General features: G+C 42.4%; 1 protein-coding gene across 1 annotated transcript in view; it reads right to left on the bottom strand.

The window, feature by feature from the left end:
• RIOK3 (RIO kinase 3) overlaps window positions 1-14,309 on the bottom strand; it is a 30,121-nt gene extending 15,812 nt beyond the window's left edge. Inside the window, exons 1-6 of the mRNA XM_003262000.3 lie at window positions 13,629-14,309; window positions 4,110-4,225; window positions 3,120-3,265; window positions 2,919-3,026; window positions 2,604-2,713; window positions 970-1,113 (exon numbers count right to left, since the gene is read on the bottom strand). Of these exons, the coding sequence (XP_003262048.1) occupies window positions 970-1,113; window positions 2,604-2,713; window positions 2,919-3,026; window positions 3,120-3,265; window positions 4,110-4,225; window positions 13,629-13,691 (687 nt within the window). The 5' untranslated portion in view covers window positions 13,692-14,309. The remainder of the gene's footprint in view (window positions 1-969; window positions 1,114-2,603; window positions 2,714-2,918; window positions 3,027-3,119; window positions 3,266-4,109; window positions 4,226-13,628) is intronic.
• Between the last annotated feature and the right edge of the window lie 5,353 nt (window positions 14,310-19,662).

Below are 19,662 nucleotides of genomic sequence, written 5' to 3' on the forward strand. Positions count from 1 at the left end.
ACCTCCGCCTCCTGGGTTCGAGTGATTCTCCTGCCTCAGCCTCCCGAGTAGCTGGGATTACAGGCACCGCCACCACACCTGGCTAATTTTTGTATTTTTACTAGAGATGGGGTTTCACTATGTTGGCCAGGCTGGTCTCGAACTCCTGACCTCATGATCTGCCCACTTTGGCCTCCCAAAGTGCTGGGATTATAGGCGTGAGCCACCACGCCTGGCCTAATATCTTTTTTTTGAGAGAGAGAGAGAGAGAGAGACAGGGTCTCACTCTGTTGTCCAGGATGGAATGCAGTGACATGATTATGGCTCACTACAGCCTCGAATTCCTGGGCTCAAGTGATCCTCCCACCTCAGCCTCCTGAGCAGCTGGGACTAAAGGTGCACACCAACATGCCCGGCTAATTTTTTAAAACTTTTGCTGAGACAGGGTCTCCCAGAGTCTCCCTATGTTGCCCAGGCTGGTCTCGAACTCCTGGGCTCAAGCGATCCTTCCACCTTGGCCTCCCAAGGTGCTGGGAGCCACCTCGCCTGGCTTATTTACATTTTTTTTTTTTTTTTTTGAGGCAGGGTCTCAATCTGTCACCCAGGCTGCAATACAGTGGTGCAATCATGGTTCACTGCAGCCTCAACTTCTTGGGCTCAACCAATCCTCCCACCTCAGCCCCCTGAGTAGCTGGGACCACAGGCGTGTGCCATGATGCCCAGCTAATTTTTTTTGTGAGCTGGGGATCATTATGTTGCCCGGGCTGTTCTCGCACTCCTAGGCTCAAGTAATCCTCCTGTCTTCATCTCCCATCCCAAAGTAGTGGGATTACAGGCAGGCACCACAGTGGCTGGATTTATTTACATCTTTGATTTAAAAAGCCAATCTCATGAAAAAATACCAAACATGAAGTTTTTTTTTCTTCACCCAAAGTTTTCTAATACGAATCTTTCTAGTAAAACAGAAAAAAAAAATCTATAAATCCTTACTGCTGTAGAATGCTCCTTTTTCTCATGTAGGCGGGCACTTCGACGTTCTTCTGAGTAGGCATGTTGTTTTAAAGCATTGAAAACATGGTTTGATAGTTTTAAATCCATTCCAATTCCATCTCCTACCTGAAACTCAGGTGCAAACTGCCAAAAAGAAGAATTACCATCTAAATATTTTAAAACAGGGACAGTTAAAAACAAAAACAATGAAATGAGAAGATTAGTCTTTAATTTCTTACTCAATAGATGATCACACTAGAAAACCAGAACTCATAGCTACTATAGAGAAAAAAATTACTCACAGAAAGAGGAGCAATACTATTTAAGAAATTACAACCCAAAGGAAGGCATTTATTCCAGGCATAGAAAACATCTCATCACATCCAAAACTAAGGTCTTTCAGCATGTGCATTGTACCTTGCTTTTAGCCAAACGACACAATATTGAACTGCGAAGGCTACACCAAATCTTACTAAAGAAATACAATTTTGTAATTATTTGTGGAGAGGGGGTTGTTATAGCAGACTATGTTCACACCATGACAATTATGTTCTAGAACTGTGCAATTCAGTTAGGTAGCCACTAGCCACACTTGGATATTCAAGTTAATTAAAATTAAATTAAAAATTCAGTTCCTCTATTATACCACCCAAATTTCAAGTGCTCAACAGGAAATGTGGCTACCATATTGAACAGCACACATATAGAACATTTCCATTACCACAGAAGGTTCTATTGGACAGAACTCTTCTAGAATTAGATCTGGAATATTTCTAGAAATGATGAATATGTTTACTTAACAAGCATTTGTGCTTTAAAATCTAAATATCTAATATATTATATTAACCACAATATTTAAGAAGGATTTAGAATGCTTTTTTTGTTTGTTTTTTTGAGGCGGAGTTTCACTCTTGTTGCCCAGGCTGGAGTGAAGTGGCACGATCTCGGCTCACTGCAACCTCTGCCTCCCAGGTTCAAGCAATTCTCCTGCCTCAGCCTCCCGAGTAACTGGGATTACAGGCATGCGCCACCATGCCTGGCTAATTTTGTATTTTTAGTAGAGACAGGGTTTTTCCATGTTGGTCAGGCTGGTCTTGAACTCCTGACCTCAGGTGATCTGCCCACCTTGGCATCCCAAAGTGCTGGGATTACAGGCGTGAGCCTCCATGCCTGGCCTAGAATGCTACTTTTTAAAGTTACACTTTACTTCTGATTTTACACAGGTAGTTCAGGCACAAGATAATAAATTCAAAATGCACAAAAGAGTATATGGTGAAAAGTATTTCTCCCTCCCATTCGTATTCCCCAATCACCACTGTTATCTGTTTTTTGGGTAGGGATGCTATTTTATAGAGATATGATGAAGAATAAATGTTATTTTCATAACTATTTATTAATTTTAGAATCAATGTGAGTCAAAATAGTTTTTCAACACTGTTATGGAATTTTATTCTGAGGTACTTTATATTTTCATTAATGTCTCAGTTTCTATGATATTGCTATATTGTTATCTAAAAACATCTTTAGAAAGCAAGACATTTTTAGAAATCTAAGGTATTATATTTAGAATCCTGTTTTTAAAAGGTATTCAAACAAAACTCTAAATTCAGAGATAGATACTTTCTGTAACTTACATTTTCCATTCTTGCTGTGTTCTTTCTCCCACATACTACTTCATCATGTTTGGTGGTGATATCTTTTCCTTTTCCAATAAAGCCCTTTTTAGGAGTGGGAACCGGTTTTGCTAAAGGCAATTGAAATAAGCCAGGTATATAAAAATAGCAAAGACTACATTGCTGCATTCAACATTGTCTGAAAAGACATTTGAATCTAAGAGTAAATTACCAAATGAGATTCAAAGAAAAATATAAAACTAAAAGAGTTCATTGAAAAGATTAGTCTTCCTATATATCTATTCTGCTGCCCCCAGAAAGTAAAAGCTTTGGTACCTGGTCTGTAGGGATCATCACGAGTATCCTGCCAGTCAACCTCATCTTCAGAGCTATCGCTGTCTTCATAAGGATGCACTTTTCGATAATTTTCAAAGGAAATGGAAACTTAAAAAGCAAAAATAGTTGAAGATTTACTTAGGAGCACATTATGGGTGTTTTCTATCACCCAATGGAGTTGTCACAATAAGGTTATAGTACCTTTGCTATCTCCATTGAATTTTTTTTCTTCACGCCTAAGCTGTGCATCATATTCTCTGTCATATTCCATTTGTAGCATCTGAGCCAGCATAAGGTCACTGGACGTATCAATGTTTTCTCCAGTAATAAATGGTCCTTCAGCAACACTATTCAAAATAAGGCAATATAAATTATGAGAGTAGGAGGTGGCTTTTCCATGTTAAAATTGAATAATGGGAAAGAACTCTATCAAACCATTTACCTTCTCCTGCACAGCTAGCCTTAAGACCAATGGCATGCACCTGTGGGAGTACCAACTAGGATTAAGAGAACTGGGAGAGAAAGCTAAACCTAGAATTCATTTGTTCTGAATGAAAGTATGAGGCCGGGTGCAGTGGCTCATGCCTATAATCCCAGCACTTTGGGAGGCTGAGGCTGGTGGATCACCTGAGGTCAGGGAGTTTGAGACCAGCCTGACCAACATGGAGAAACCCCGTCTCTACTAAAAAATACAAAATTAGCTGGGCGTGGCGGCACATGCCTGTAATCCCAGCTACTCAAGAGGCTGAGGCAGGAGAATCACTTGAACCCAGGAGAAGGAGGTTGTGGTGAGCCGAGATTGTGCCATTGCACTCTAGCCTGGGCAACAAGAGCGAAATTCCATCTCCAAAAAAAAATAAGAAAGTCTGGATGTTTCATTCACCCATAATGAAAGAACAGATACACATTCATGAAAAGATAAACTACAAACACTTGATCAAAACTGTACCTCATCTAGTTCAACTGCGGCATTAACATGATGTAACTAAAACCCACAGAAACAGTGGCTTGTCCAAGATAATAATGAAAACCAATGCAAAATCAGGACCAAAATTCAAGTATCAGTGGACTCTCAATATGGTGCTTTCTTCTGCACTGCTTTTTCCAAACCACTTGTCATGACAATTACTCATCAAATCCTAAAACTCTGCTATAAGTTGCTAGATAAAGTGCTTTGTGAATTTTACTTACGCAACTTCAGGAAAAACGGCAGCTTCTTCTTCTAACTGCAATTCTTTGGCCAGCTGTTCACTCATTACATCAGCCAAAGAACAAGATATTGTATTTTGAGGGATAGCCCATGGACACTATGAAAAAAGAAAAAAGAACAGCTCAATTCATCATAATGAAACAAAGCACCTCTCATTTTACAAATAAGGTTATATTTTGAGAATTAAACTATGTAGTTAAAAACCAGAAATGAATAACTAGCTATTTGCAGAAATCATCTCAAAAGTAAAAATATCTCCCAGGTCAAATTTAGTCAAGGATATATGTAAACTAAAACAGCCAAAAGCACTTTCTAGCCTGCTAAGTAGGTATATCCTTAAAGCTGAGGGGAAGCATCAGGCCCACTGGCATCCCCCCACTAGCCAATGAGTTCATGTAATTCCTCTTGTTCCAATCCTTGGCTCACCAAGCTACTTTCTGCTTATAATCTGATTTCCCAAGTAGATTTTCTTATAGAAATAGACTATACCAACTAGCACAATTTGAAGCCTAATGAAAAGTTATATCTCATTCTAATTTAAGCATTGAGTCATCTAAGTGTACAAATTATGTCAGCCCCTCTCAAAACATCTTAGGATATGCTAAAACAAAAACAAGAACAGGCTAGGCGCGGTGGCTCACGCCTGTAATCCTAGCACTTTGGCAGGCCAAGGCGGGTGGATAACCTGAGGTCAGGAGTTTGAGACCAGCCTGGCCAACATGGTGAAACCCCATCTCTACCAGAAATACAAACAATTAGCGGGCTGTGGTGGTGCGTGCCTGTAGTCCCAGCTACTCAGGAGGCTGAGGCAGGAGAATCACTTGAACCCGGGAGATTAGGGTTGAAGTGAGTCGAGATCGCGCCACTGCACTCCAGCCTGGGTGACAAAATGAGATCCCCTGCCAAAAAAAAAAAAAAAATAGCAAGAACAAACAACAAAATTTTTTTTAATTTTATTTCTTTTTTTTTTTTTTTTTTTTGGAGACAGTTTCCTCTGTTGCCCAGGCTGGAGTGCAGTGGGGTGATCTCGGCTCACTGCAACCTCCACCTCCCCGGGTTCAAGCAATTCTCCTGCCTCAGCCTTCTGAGTAGCTGGGAATACAGGTGTAAGCCACCATGCCCAGCTAATTTTTGTATTTTTAGTAGAGATAGGGTTTTGCCAAGTTGTCCAGGCTGGTCTCGAACTCCTAACCTCAGGTGATCTGCCCGCCTCAGCCTCCCAAAGTGCTGGGATTACAGGTGTGAGCCACCAAGCCTAGCCCCCAAATTTTATTTCTGAACTTTAGAAGCTGAGAAACAGGCTCTTAAGACAATACCAATACACACAGTAATATGCTGTCAGACCCAGTTGACCTTCCTCAGTGACATACTCCTGCCTCAGCCTTCTTGAAATCAAACTGTAGGTTTATTTCAAATTCATAATTTTTGAGGGGGCAAGATGCTTTACTTAGCAGCAGCAAATGATTACATTTTATAGCCTACTGATTAAGACCTTTAATATTTAGTAAGATGCCTAAGCATCTCCTGAACTTGTCCAGCTCTTTCCATCCCTCTTCCATAATTCTACTCCAAGGTATCCCATTCGCTGGGTTACTTTCAGAGCATCCTAACGAATCTTTCTGCTCTCAATCTTGGTAGTTTCTATTCTTCACACTGTAGCACAGTAATTGTTCTAAAATGCAGATGTGATGGGTTCCATCTCCTTACTCAAAATCTCTTTTATTGTTTCCCATTGCTTTTAGGATAAAGTCCAAAACTCATTCCTTAACTACTACTGAGTGTCTAATTTAGAATATAGCATAAAATGGTATCTGTTTTAGCCACAAAATTATTTGATCAAGTTCAGCCAGTACAGGCCCTCTAGTTGGTCTAAAGGCCTGCTGCATGACACTTAGAGACAACTGAGCAAGTGACCTTTGTTCAGGTTCCACAGTACTGATATTCAGGAATTTACTTAGCTCACGCTGTTTGGGTGGAGCACCTAAGGGCGACGAATGATAATTATATTTATGCCTGAGTGAATGAGAATCAAGTTTTATCTAGTCTCACCCTGAGATTGAGGAAATACACCTGGTACCTAGCACGTACCTACAATACACTATCACAGAACTCTTCCAGGCTTCTGTAAGGCCAGACTTGAGAGAGAAGAGGCTTCTTGAAGGTCTGGTGTGACTTTCATTCACTCAGAGCTTATCTGTAATTGAGTGGAGAACTCTCCTGGTAAGGATTTTAAGGTCTAGAATCTTGAAGCTTTCTATCATCTGGAGAACATAGCTAATTTTTTGGCCTCATGACTCTGCTGACTTCCTTCTGTATCCTCTAGGTAGAAGATACAATGTTGTTTAGCCTAGAAATGTTTCATCTGATCAGTTTCAAAAAGGCAGGTGACTGTCTAACTCAGAATTCTCAATCACATTTGGCAATGACTAACAGTTGCATAACAGACAATATCTGAATATTCACTATATATAAGTCACTTGGTTAAATATACATAACTTACATAGATTACTTAAATCACACAACAATTGAGTAGTTGCAATCCATCCCCATTTTATGGATTTTAAAACTGAGATACACAAAGGCTTTTCTTTTAACCCAAGAAAATATCATAGATGGAAGTACCAAGCTGAACCAGGTGATGCCAGGCTGCACTCTTAGCATTTTGCTGTACAGCTTCCCTATCATCTCACCCTGAAATGTGTGAAGCAAACTGCCCTACTGCCTACAATATAAAATCCAAATTCCCCACCCTAGGCAACACAGCAAGATATCATCTCTCCAAAAAAATTTAAAAATTAGTTGGGCACAGTGGCAAATGCCTGCAGTCCCAGCTACTCAGGAGGCTGAAGTAGGAGGAGGATCATTTGAGTCCTATGATTGTGCTACTGCACTCCAGCCTGGGTGACAGAGTGAGACCCTGTCTCTAAATAAATAAAATCAAAATTCCTCAGCAAGGGATGACCTTTACAACTTGCCCTGATTTATCTTTCCAATCTCAACCCTCATCTATCCTACACTCTAGTAACACTAATTATATGCCAAAGATGGCATACTCAGGCCGTGCGCAGTGGCTCACGCCTGTAATCCCAGCACTCTGAGAGGCCGAGGCAGGCGAATCACCTGAGGTCAGGAGTTCGAGACCAGTCTGGTCAACATGGAGAAACACCATCTCTACTAAAAATATAAAAATTAGTATTTTTTATACTAATTTACACTACAAGCATGGTGGCAGGTGCCTGTAGTTCCAGCTACTCAGGAGGCTGAGGCAGAAGAATCACTTGAACCCAGGAGGCGGAGGTTGCAGTGAGCTGAGATCGTGCCACTTCACCCCAGCCTGGGTGACAGAGCGAGACTGTCTCAAAAACAAACAAAAAAGATGGCATACTTTCCCCGCTGCATGCCTTCACACATTCCTTTCCCTACCATTGGTTTTTCTTCCTTATTTACACCAATTAAATGTCACCTCCTCTATAAGGCTGTCTCAATGTTACCAAAGTTGGATCCTTTCCTTTGTGTTCCCATAGCAGTACGCAAACACTGTTAATGCAGAACTCATCACTGTATTAGGGTTCCTGCATTAGCCACAATGGAGCATGAGCCCCCTGAAGGGTAAAGACTTCTCATCCACCCTCAGAGCCCAGCATAGAGCTTTGGATATAAAGAGGCATTCCAGTATTTCCTAAGCAGTATGTGCCAAAAGAAAACACTGGAGTGATTGGCTGCAGAGGTCTGATGCCTTTCTACATCCCTACTAACCTAATGTCCTTTCCCCCAACTTGGAAAGTCTGCCCTTTGGCCTGCCCACTTCTGAGGTTTCAAGTCTTTTGCCATCTGTCAATTAATTCTGCTAAGGTATTAAAGTATTAGCTGACGATTTGTCAGAAGAGGCAAAAATGACAGGCAGAATTTTGTTATTTTGAGGCAGAGATTGACCTACTCACAGATACACTGAATCAGAAAGGGAAACATGTAGAGACCTCAAACAGCACCAAAGCACCCTCGCTGTCCACTCCTACTGACCCTAGACTCTAGAGACTATACTACCCTGTACCAGCTCAACTGGTCCACTTCACACTGAGGCAACTTCCTTGGGTGAGGTAAATAAGTAAAGATTTCAGAACGGCTGCCACTCCCATACTTTGAAATCAAACCCAGACTCTTCAAGCCAACAATTAAAAGCCCTCCATACACTTTTTCCAGGCTGTGAGAGGGACAGCTTTGGGGGTGGGGGGAAGACTCGCTGCGTTTTCCCTGTAGGCACAGAGGTTTGCTATCCCAAGTGCTCAGAAAATTTACTGCAGGCTCCTCCTATGAACAGGTACCATAGGTTGTATGTAAGGGAATCTTCTGTCATCTGTGACTCTTCAGTAAACCACTCTTTGTAAAAAATCTAACGAGATGGGGGAAACGCCCTCCATAATCTTGCTCTGTCCTAGCTATCCAAAGTCATTTCCTACTACTCCATTCATCAACACAAACTCCCTATAGTGTCACAATCTGATGGGACACCCCATACAATCCTTTCCAGTCAGCGATTCTTCTTCAAAGGACATCCATCAAGCTTTTAACCAGCCTCTTGGTTCTTTCTTTCCTGTTGCTAAATAACCCTAAGACCCACCCTGTTTTCCTCTCCTTTGTTAAACCGCCACCACTGAACTCTGTTCCTTGGGGTTCTTCACTACTACCGCATTCTCCCCCACCTGCCTGGCTGCACATTGGTGGGGAATCATCTCCCTTTCCTTCCGCTTCCTAAAGATATGACCTTCACTGCTTGTATCATTTTTTTTAAAGGTTTCCTGAAGTCAATTATGGGTAAAGAATCAAGTAAAATTAAAAACAGCAGCCAGGCGCAGTGGCTCGCGCCTGTAATACTAGCACTTTGGGAGGCTGAGGCAGGCGGATTGCTTGAGCTCAGGAGTTCAAGACCAGCGTGGGCAACATAGTGAAACCCCGTTTCTACTAAAATACAAAAAAAAAAAAAAAAATTAGCCAGGTGTGGTGATGCACACTTGTAGTCTCAGCTACTCTGGTGACTGAGAATTGCTTGAGCCCAGGGGGCGGAGGTTGCAGGGAGATTGCACCACTGCACTCCAGCCTGGGCGATAGAGTGAAACTGTCTCCAAAAAAAAAAAAAGAAAACCAGCAAACATGAAAGAGGCACACAGTAACAAAAATTCAGTCCTCTACTGGAAGCGAGTCAAGAGAAACATAACCTACAGAAAGTTCCCCTTTCTAACCATACAGCTAGAAGACATAATCTAAGTAGAATATTTAAGTAAGTAATTTTTCAACTCAAGACAAGTGTCTCTGAAAAAAATAATCTGGGACTACATAACAACACTAATCCATTTTTTAAAATGTTTTTGGTTTTAGAATAGTCTTACTTTTAAAAAACTAGAAAAAACTGCCAAGACAGTACAGTTCCCAAATACTACATTCGGTAGTTTATCCTATCAACATCTTGCATTAGTATTATACGTTTGTCACAGTTCACGAACCAATATTGATACATTATTGTTATTAACTAAAGTCCATACTCTACTCAGATTTCCTTAGTTTTTCTCTAACATCCTTTTTCTGTTCCAGGATCCCATTCAGAATACCACATTACATTTAGTTGCCACGTCTCCTTAAGCTCTTAGGCTTTTGAGTTTCTCACTTTCCTTGTTTTTGATAACTTTGACGGTTTTGAGGAGTACTGCTAATTTATTTATTTTTTTTACAACTCTCTGTCAACAGAGCTACACGCTTCCTCACTTTTGCTTACACTTTGCCAATCCTCCCTTCTTGGAATATTCCCTAAAATTCTTTGTCCATAATAGTAGTTCAGCATTTTGTAACTTGTACCCTGGTACTCTGGGAGAAGGATCCCCAAGACCCATTCAGAGGGTCTACGAAGTCAAAATTTTCAAAATAGTAATAATACATTATTTGTCTTTTTAACTCTCATTCTCCCAAGAGTGTGGAGTTTTCCAGAGTCTACATCAGATGTGATGACATCATCACTGATGGCTAATGGAATGTGTGCTTGGTATTCTCATGTTTTCCAAAATTTTCTAAAGAGTAGATTTAAGATATAAATGCATTTTTAGATATTTAACCCAGTTTGTTCTCAGTATTTCTACTATGCTCTTATTACCCACCTTCTACTTAGCTGTGAGGATGGATTTTCTTCAAATACTTCAACCTCACAACAGGTTGAATGAAAAAAGAAGATAGAAGAATCCAGATATCTTCTAATAAGTCAGATGTTAGAGATTTGCAAAAATATAAAATACTGTTCACTAATTTTTGTTTTCAAATATAGTTTTCTTTTGGCCAGGTGTGGTGGTTCGCACCTGTAATTCTAGCACTTTGGGAGGCCAAGGTGGGAAGACTGCTTGAGGCCACACATTCCAGACCAGCTGAGCAACACAGTGAGATCTCAACTCTATTTTTTTGTTTGTTTTCTTTTTCTACTTTTCTCACATATTCTAATCTATTTTTTTGTTTTCTTTAAATATAAAAATGTTATTTATGTTAACATATGACTTTTTTTTTAAAGCCAGCCAAATTTAGCAGTGGGGAGGTTGTATATCTACTTTAATGACACTAATGTTAATAAGTTCTGATAACCCACTACCATCACACTAGCATGACTTTTAAATGACTTAAAATTTTTCTATTTCTCAGTTTTAATTTCAGATTGATAAATATCAATTGATATAATCAATGTAAACAAAAGATATTTGGGGTCCTCAATTTTTAAGAGTATAAAGAAGTCTGGGCCGGGCATGGTGGCTCACGCCTATAATCCTAACATTTTGAGAGGCCAGGGCGGAAGGGAGTGGGGTACTGCTTGAGTCCAGGAGTTTAAGACCAGCCTAGGCAACACAGTGAAATCCAATCTCTACAAAAAAATACAAAAATTGGCTGGGTGCGGTGGCTCACACCTGTAATCCCAGCACTTTGGGAGGCCAAGGCGGGAGGATCACAAGGTCAAGAGATCGAGACCATCCCGGCCAACATGGTGAAACCCCATCTCTACTAAAAATACAAAAATTAGCTGGGCATGGTGGCATGCACCTGTAGTCCCAGCTACTCGGGAGGCTGAGGAAGGAGAATCGCTTGAACCCAGGAGGCGGAGGTTGCAGTGAGCTGAGATCATGCCACTGCTCTCCAGCCTGGTGACAGAGCGAGACTCCATCTCAAAAAAAAAAAAAACAAAAATTAGCTAGGTGTGGTGGCACCGGCCTGTAGTCCAAGCTAATCAGGAGGCCAAGGTGGGAGCCTGCCAGGTCAAGGCACAGTGTGAGCTGTGATCATGCCACTGCACTCCAGCCTGATCTAGTCTCACCCTGAGATCCTGTCTCAATTAAAAAAGAAAGAGGCCAAGATGGGCGGATCACGAGGTCAGGAGATCAAGACCATCTTGGCTAACATGGTGAAACCCCACCTCTACTAAAAATACAAAAAATTAGCCGGGTGTGGTGGTGGGCACCTGTGGTCCCAGCTACTCGGGAGGCTGAGGCAGGAGAATTGCTTGAACCTGGGAGGCGGAGCTTGCAGTGAGCCGAGATCGCAACACTGCACTCCAGCCTGGGAGATAAAGCGAGACTCCGTCTCAAAAAAAAAAAAAAAAAAAAAAAAAAAAAAGAAAGATGCTGGGCATGGTGTCATGTCTGTAATCCCAGCAGTGTGGGAGGCCAAGGCGGGTGGATCACTTGAGGTCGGAGTTTGAGACCAGCCTGGCCAATATGGTGAAAACCCGTCTCTACAAAAAATACAAAAATTAGATGGGCGTGGTGGCGGGCACCTGTAATCTCAGCTACTCAGGAGGCTGAGTCACAAGAATTGCCTGAACCCGGAGGGCAGAGGTTGCAGTGAGCTGGGGGCAAACCACTGTACTCCAGCCTGGGCGACAGAGCGAGACTCCATCTCAAATAAATAAATAAATGAAAAGGAAAGAAAGGAAATGAAGGAAAGGAAGGAAAGAAAGGAAATGAAGGAAAGGAAGGAAAGAAGTCCTGACTAAAAAGTTTTGAGAATCCTTCCATTTTTCAAAACCCTCCTCAAATCTTCACCTCCTCTATGTAGGCTTCCGTAATCACTTTGGTTTTCCAAAAGGTTAGAGGAAAAAAGGATTAATTATAGTACTTTCAGCCTGTTTCTAATTGTTTTGCCTTTCAAAACACTGTCCTCCCAATAGAGCGTCTATAAATCCCAGAAGCATTTTTGTTGCACAATGAAAATGGAATTTTATAGTTCTGATGATGTACACTTAAATAAAAATATGACTGTTAAATAGTTTATTACTGAATTAGTTTTGTAAGTGAAATTTGTTCTGAGATTAGGATGTATTCTGAATAGAGTGTGTCTCATTTGACATTTTTACCAGCCTTTGCCAATGCTTAACTGAAGGACTTTAACATACAGAGTATATATTTATAATACTAGTCTGTCTACTGATTTCATCCTTTTATGTCTGCTAATCTTGAACTTGTAAACAAGGTCTTAAGGAAAAATAACACAAAATAACATGCAGACGTAACCACATTTGCCAATGCAGTATCTCAGATTCTTCCAACAGTTGTATGAGAACTTTTACAAAATTAACTTTCGGTTACTTAATAGCTAATTATTGACCCCTTTTCCTGTTAAGGCCTAGCCTGAAGATCTAATAAGTTTCACAGGTGACCTTTTAAATGGGAACAAATATTCTGTATTAGCACGTAAAGAATAATTATGAAGCTAAAAAAACTAGACTCCTTCACCACCTTAATTTGTGGAACAAAAAATCTCAACGGAAGCACTCTGCTCTCAAGCAGACCCTCCATAAAGTGGCAGACAAGTATTTTCATCCGTATAATCAAAGTATCATGAAAAAGATCTGCCTGGAAACCAGAAAGCAAATGTGAAATAAAGGTCTTTAGTTTGCCACTCTATGAAAAAGTTTAAACGTCAAAGCTTAGGCAGATAATGAAATTCATAAGCACTTTACAGTCCGTGGTGCGCACTTGAATTTTAGCGTCGAGGGAGGAGGGTGTGCCTGGGTTTTATCTTTTACTACTTCAAAAACAAGAAATTTCCAAACTGGGATAACCACACTTGTCAAATTAAGTAAACAGCTTCCTAAACCAACTTTCTGTCTGACCAGCTGTGTATTCGGCTGACTCACTTGGCCAGTGAAAAACAAGATCGTGCTTGTTTCCCCTCCAGTATCAGCGTGTGTAAGCCAGTCCTGCTCAAATACATGCTACGGTGATACAGAAAGTACGCTGAAGAAATAGAGAGCCCTAACCACTCAAGGTGGCCTTTGGGAGATCCAGCCGCCCTCCGCCCCTCTTTCTGCTCCCTCCATCCCCATCCCGGCACCCCCGCGGCCAGTGCCCCCTTGCCGAGATCGGCGGGGTCCCGCCCCAGAACTTCCCGAGTCGCCTAGGATGCCGCCCTCTCCAAGCTTTCCGAGAGAACCAGCCCGTGTGACCAAGGCAAGTACTCCAGCCTCGTCTGCCACTTACCTTGCTGGGTCCCCAGGCCGCTGCCGGCCCGGGCTCAGGCGATGCCACTCCTACCAGATCCATTCGGGGATGAAGGCAGAAACAAGAACAGAGCAGAGAGGTGGCAGGACGGGAAGCAGGCTCCGCCGAGGAGACAGGCGGGGCAAGGGCGACTGGCTGCTGATGCCGAAGTGGAGGTGACAGATGGCGGCGACGGCGGCGGCCGCGTCCGGAACTGGATCTCTTCTCTTCCGCCCTCTTCTCTAGGACAGTCGCTTGCAATTGGCCGCACGCCCCTAGCTCCTCCTTAAGGCACCTTTCCCCGCCCCCGGGCAGGCTACTTCCGGCCGCTGACCGCCGGGCGCAGGGAAGCAAGGATCAGCTGGCTGTCGCTTGGGGTCACGTTGCCTGTGTCGGGCAGGGCAGGGCAAGAACTGGGTGTGGCTTCCTTTGGCCCAGGCTCTGCCCTGTCCCCGCACTGCCATCTCCTTCTTTCCTCCTTGGCACCCCAAAAATTGCCGCTGGATCTAAACTAGATTAGACTGGTGGATTGTAAATAAATAAACACACTAGGCTGTCTCTGTTCATTCATTATTTCCTGGAGCAGTTCTAAAACTGGGATGACTTGGGAGAGAGAAAACGGCAGGTTTATAGAGGGAAAGGGCCTGGAGAGGACGGTCGGAGTTTGTGGTGGTGGTTGTTGAGGGGCGGGGCTTGGAATGCGGAAAATGTGTAAAATGTGTTATGTAACAGTGAACAAAAATAAGACTGCATAATAAAACTTTTGATTCTGTATTTTGTAGACAGATTCTAATAAAATGACCAAATAAAAGATAACTAAGCATTGCATTTCACTTAGTATATCAATGCACTGTTCAAATCTTTCATTAACTTTTTAGTCCTCAAAATTATCCTGAGAGATAAATTCTATCATCTCTATTTTACTGATATTGAAACTGAGGCACGGAGGGGTAAAGTAATTTAGTTGAGGTCACACAGATAACAAGCGGCAAAGCTAATAAGGGGTGAACCCAGACAATCGGTTTGGGAACTGGACTGGCTGTACATTATATTTTGACTATAAACTATACACTGTCTATATGTTGTATATTCAAACATTCTAAAAATAGGTACTGAATAACTGTTTTCCCTAAATCTCAGTTCGGAGTTAGTATCTCTAACTGTCCGCACTTGAGAGCCCTGGGTTACTGATCTTAATGATTTCCATTAGCATGCAATCTTTGCCTCCTTTCCATTCCAGGTGAAAACATGTTCTGAATCCTCCAAACACTCCTACTGCAATAAGGCAAACTATAGCCATATGATAGGATGTAGACGTGTGCTTGGCAAATGTTGCATATATATGTGAACGTGTGTGGAAATTGTGTTCCTTCCTAGTGTTCAAAGGATTATAATTGGAGGATACATAGTTTAAGAAAAATGGGTGTAACTATTAATAGAAATGGACTTCTCAATTTTGGTTAGGAAAAAATAGGAAAGGCCTGGGCATGGTGGCTCGTGCCTGTAATCCCAGCACTTTGGGAGGCCAAGGCGGGTGGATCACCTGAGGTCAGGAGTTTGAGACCAGCCTGGCCAATATGGTGAAACCCCATCTCTACTAAAAATACAAAAATCAGCTGGGTGTGGTGGCACGCACTTGTAATCCCAGCTACTCAGGAGGCTGAGGCAGGAGAATCACTTGACCCCGGGAGGCGGAGGTTGCAATTAGCCAAGATCATGCCACTACACTCCAACCTGGGCAACAGAGAGAGACTCCGTCTCAAAAAAAAAGAAAAAAAAAAAGATTAAAAGGAAAAGATCAGACCAGAAAGAAAGGCTGAGATGCAGTGTATGACAAAAATGTGCCAGTGAGAGACTATTTGGGAGATATATCAGAAAAGGGCAAGAAGTCGAAAATAAAACTAAGAATCTGAATATTCTTTTTGTTTTGTTTTGAATGTAAAGGAGAGTGGTCAGATCTTTTTTAAAAAACTTTTTTCTTTCTTTTTTTTTTTTTTTTGAAACAGAGTCTCGCTCTGTTGCCAGGCTGGAGTGCAGTGGCATGATCAAGGCTCACTGCAACCTCCACCTCGTGGGTTCAAGCGATTCTTCTGCCTCAGCCTTCCGAGTAGCTGGGATTATAGGCGCGTGCCACTGCACCCGGCTAATTTTTGTATTTTTAGTAGAGACGGTGTTTCACCATGTTGGCCAGGCTGGTTTCGAACTCCTGACCTCGTGATCCACCCGCGTTGGCCTCCCAAGGTGCTGGGATCACAGGTGTGAGCCACTGCACCCAGCCGGAAGAGGTCAGATCTACCCAGATGTCAGGAAGGATTCCTTAGAGTAGACGACACTTGATCTCAGCCTCACAAGATGACCAGGCATTGGTGAGATGGGCTGTAAGGTGGAGCGGGACCTTCTGTACAATGGTAGCAGTCTTCAGGGTACCTCGGAAAAGGCCAGGTGGTTTGGCATGGTCAGATGTAGGGTTCAACAGGGACAAAGTGAGAGAATAGGTTGGAGAATGCAGGAAAGGTCCAGGTCCAAGAGTTTTTTTGTTTTTGTTTTTTGAGACGGAGTCTCACTCTGTCGCCCAGGCTGGAGTGCAGTGGCAGGATCTCGGCTCACTGCAACATCCGCCTCCCGGGTTCAAGCAGCAATTCTCCTGCCTCAGCCTCCCGAGTAGCTGGGACTACAGGCGCGTGCCACCACACCCAGGTAATTATTATTATTATTATTATTTTATTATTATTTTTGACACAGAATGTCACTCTGTAACCCAGGTTGGAGTGCAGTGGCGCAATCTCGGCTCACTGCAACCTCCGACTCCCAGGTTCAAGCGATTCTCTGGCCTCAGCCTCCCGAGTAGCTGGGACTACAGGCGCCTGCCACCACGCCCGGCTAATTTTTTTTTTTTTTTTTTTGGTATTTTTTATTAAGAGACAGGGTTTTGCCATGTTGGCCAGGCTAGTCTCGAATTCCTGACCTCAGGTAATCCGCCTGCCTCGGCCTCTCAAAGTTCTGGCATTACAGACATGAGCCACCGCGCCCGGCCGACACAGTCTTTAAATGTGTTAATACCTTCAGTCTAATTTCAAGTCTCAGAAACTTTTTCTTTCTTTATTCCAACTCTGATTCAATTTCTCTTATTTCCAAGATTTGATTCTTGGGTTTTGGTGCCGATGTTGGCAGTGCCAGATGGGGGCAGGGCAGGATGGGAGGCAGGCAGATGCCTCAATGGAGGTCAAGAAGTCTGAGATAACTTCCGTTTTTTGATTGGTTGACTGGGTGGAAGGCGGCGCCTGGAGATATGGCTTGAAGGGAAGATGATAGAATTAATTTTGTACTATACATGTCACAATTAGGTTGTTTATGGAACACAGCAGCTATCAAAAACTGTAAATATACATTTATTTGCCTGTTTTTTTTTCCTCCCAGGAGAGCAGGAATTGTGTTCACTATTGTAAACCAGTGCCTAGCATGGTGGCTGGCATATAGTAGGCACTCAATAAATATTTGCAGACGGGTGGGTGGCTCACGCCTGTAATCCCAGCACTTTGGGAGGCCGAGGTGGGCGGATCACAAGGTCAGGAGTTCGAGACCATCCTGGCTAACACGGTTAAACCCCATCTCTACTAAAAATACAAAAAAAATTAGCCGGGCGTAGGTGGTGCATGCCTGTAGTCCCAGCTACTTGGGAGGCGGAGGCAGGAGAATGGCATAAAACCCAGGAGGCGGAGCTTGCAGTGAGCCGAGATCATGCCACTGCACTACAGCCTGGGAGACAGAGCCAGACTTCGTCTCAAAAAAAAAAAAAAAAGAAAGAAAAGAAAATAAATAAACATTTGCAAATGAACAAACTGTATGGATGCTGTTTGAAAGTGGCCAATAGGCAGTCTAGAGTTTATGAGAAAAAATAGGGGCTGAAAACAAAAATTCAGTAGCCATCATCATAACTACCATTTATTGAACGCTTACTATGTGTTTAAACATTTCAAATACATTAGCTCATTAGGTTCTATTTTTTGTTTTGCTTTGTTTTCATGATAGTGTCTCCCTCTGTCACCCAGGCTGAGTGGCAGCTCATTGCAACCTGGAACTCATGGGCTCAGGTGATCATCCCACCTCAGCCTCCTGAATAGCTGGAACTAAAGACACGTGCCACCAAGCCTGGCTGATTTTTAAATTTTTAGTAGAGATGTGGTCTCACTATGTTGCTAAGGCTGGTCTTGAACTCCTGATCTGAAGTGATCCTCCTACCTTGGCCTCCCAAAGTGCTGGGATTACAGGCATGAGCCACCACTCCTGGCCGATTCTTACAACAATTCTGGGGGATATTGTTATTCCTATATCAGAAAGCTGAAAGTTGGAGAGCCTGATGTAACACAGAATGAATTATGTGGTTTATAATGGCTGTGGACATAACGTTTTGTTTTCTTTTTTTTTTTTTTTTTTTTTTTTTTTTTGAGACAGAGTCTTACTCTGTCGCCCATGCTGGAGTGCAATGGTGCGACCTTGGCTCACTGCAACCTCCACCTCCCAGGTTGAAGTGATTCTCCTGCCTCAGCCTCCTGAGTAGCTGGGATTACAGGCATGTGCCACCACACCCTGCTAATTTTTGTATTTTTGGTAAAGGTGCGGTTTCACCATGTTGGCCAGGCTTGTCTTGAACTCCTGACCCTAGGTGATCCGCCCGCCTCGGCCTCCCAAAATTCTGGGATTACAGGCATGAGCCACAGCACCCGGCTGGACGTAACTTTAAAAGGAGCTGGTTGTTAGGAGGAATGTAGGGAGTTAGGGACAGGAGATTTTGATGCATTGGAGTAAAGAAATTCAGTGGGAGAAAGGACACTTTCTGGAGCTAAAGAATTAAGTTGGTGTGGATGTGGAGAAATGGGAACCCTCGTACATGGATTGTAGGAATGTGAAATGGTGCTCTGCTGTAGAAAACAGTTTGGCAGTTCCTCAAAAAGTTAAACATAGAATTATCATATAACCCAGAAATCCTATTCATAGGTATATACCCCAAAGAACTGAAAACAGATAACCAAATACTTGTATGTGAATGTTTGCAAAACCATTATTCATAGTAGCCAAAAGGTAGAAACAAACCAAATGTCCATTAGTGGATAAATGGACAAAATATGATATATACAAACAATAGAATATTATTCAGTCACAAAAAGGAAAAGTTATGGGTTGATTTTGTGTCCCCACAAAATTCATATTTGAAGTCCTGACTCCCAGTACCTCAGAATGTAACCATACTTGGAGATAAGGTCTTTGAACAGGTGATTATGTTAAAATAAGGCCATCAGGATGGGGCCCTAACCTAGTATGACTAGTGGTCTTATAAAAAGAGGAAGAAACCCTAGCACCATAGTCATACACACAGAGATGACCATGGGAAGAGGCAACCAGAGGGCAGCCATGTGTGGGCCAAGAAGAGAGGTCTCAGAGGAAACCAACCCTGCCAGTACCTTGATCTTGAACTTCCAATCTCTAGTACTATGAGAAAATAAATGTTTGTTGTATAATCACCCAGTCTATGGTATTGTGTTAAGGCAGCCTAGCAAGCTAATACAGGACTGAAGTACTGATATATGCTACAATGTGGACGAGCATCACTCACAAGATGCTGAGTGAAAGAAGTCAGACATAAAGGTCACATATTCTATGAACGCATTTATATGAAAAATGCAGAATAGGCGAATTTATAATAACGGAAAGCAGATTGGGGGTTGCTAGGGAATGAGTGGGGAGGGGATAATGGGGAGTGACTGCTTCAAGGGTAAGCTTAATGGGGTTTTCTTTAGGGGTGATATAGGTGGTGGCAGCACACCATTGTGAATCTGCTAAATGCTGAATTTTACACTTTAAAACGTTAATTTTATGTTAAGTGAATTTCACCTCAATTTTTTAAAAAAAGTGACAAAGATAGTGGGCTGTTGAAGGATTTTAGAGGTAGGGAAGATGCAGCAATTCTGAGGTCAGAGGAAGCCATAATGAAGAGGTGGTGAGGTTGAGGTTGGGAAGCTTAACGGATCAGGATAAA

Source organism: Nomascus leucogenys, chromosome 4, assembly GCF_006542625.1.
Source record: "Nomascus leucogenys isolate Asia chromosome 4, Asia_NLE_v1, whole genome shotgun sequence".
Taxonomy (NCBI): domain Eukaryota; kingdom Metazoa; phylum Chordata; class Mammalia; order Primates; family Hylobatidae; genus Nomascus; species Nomascus leucogenys.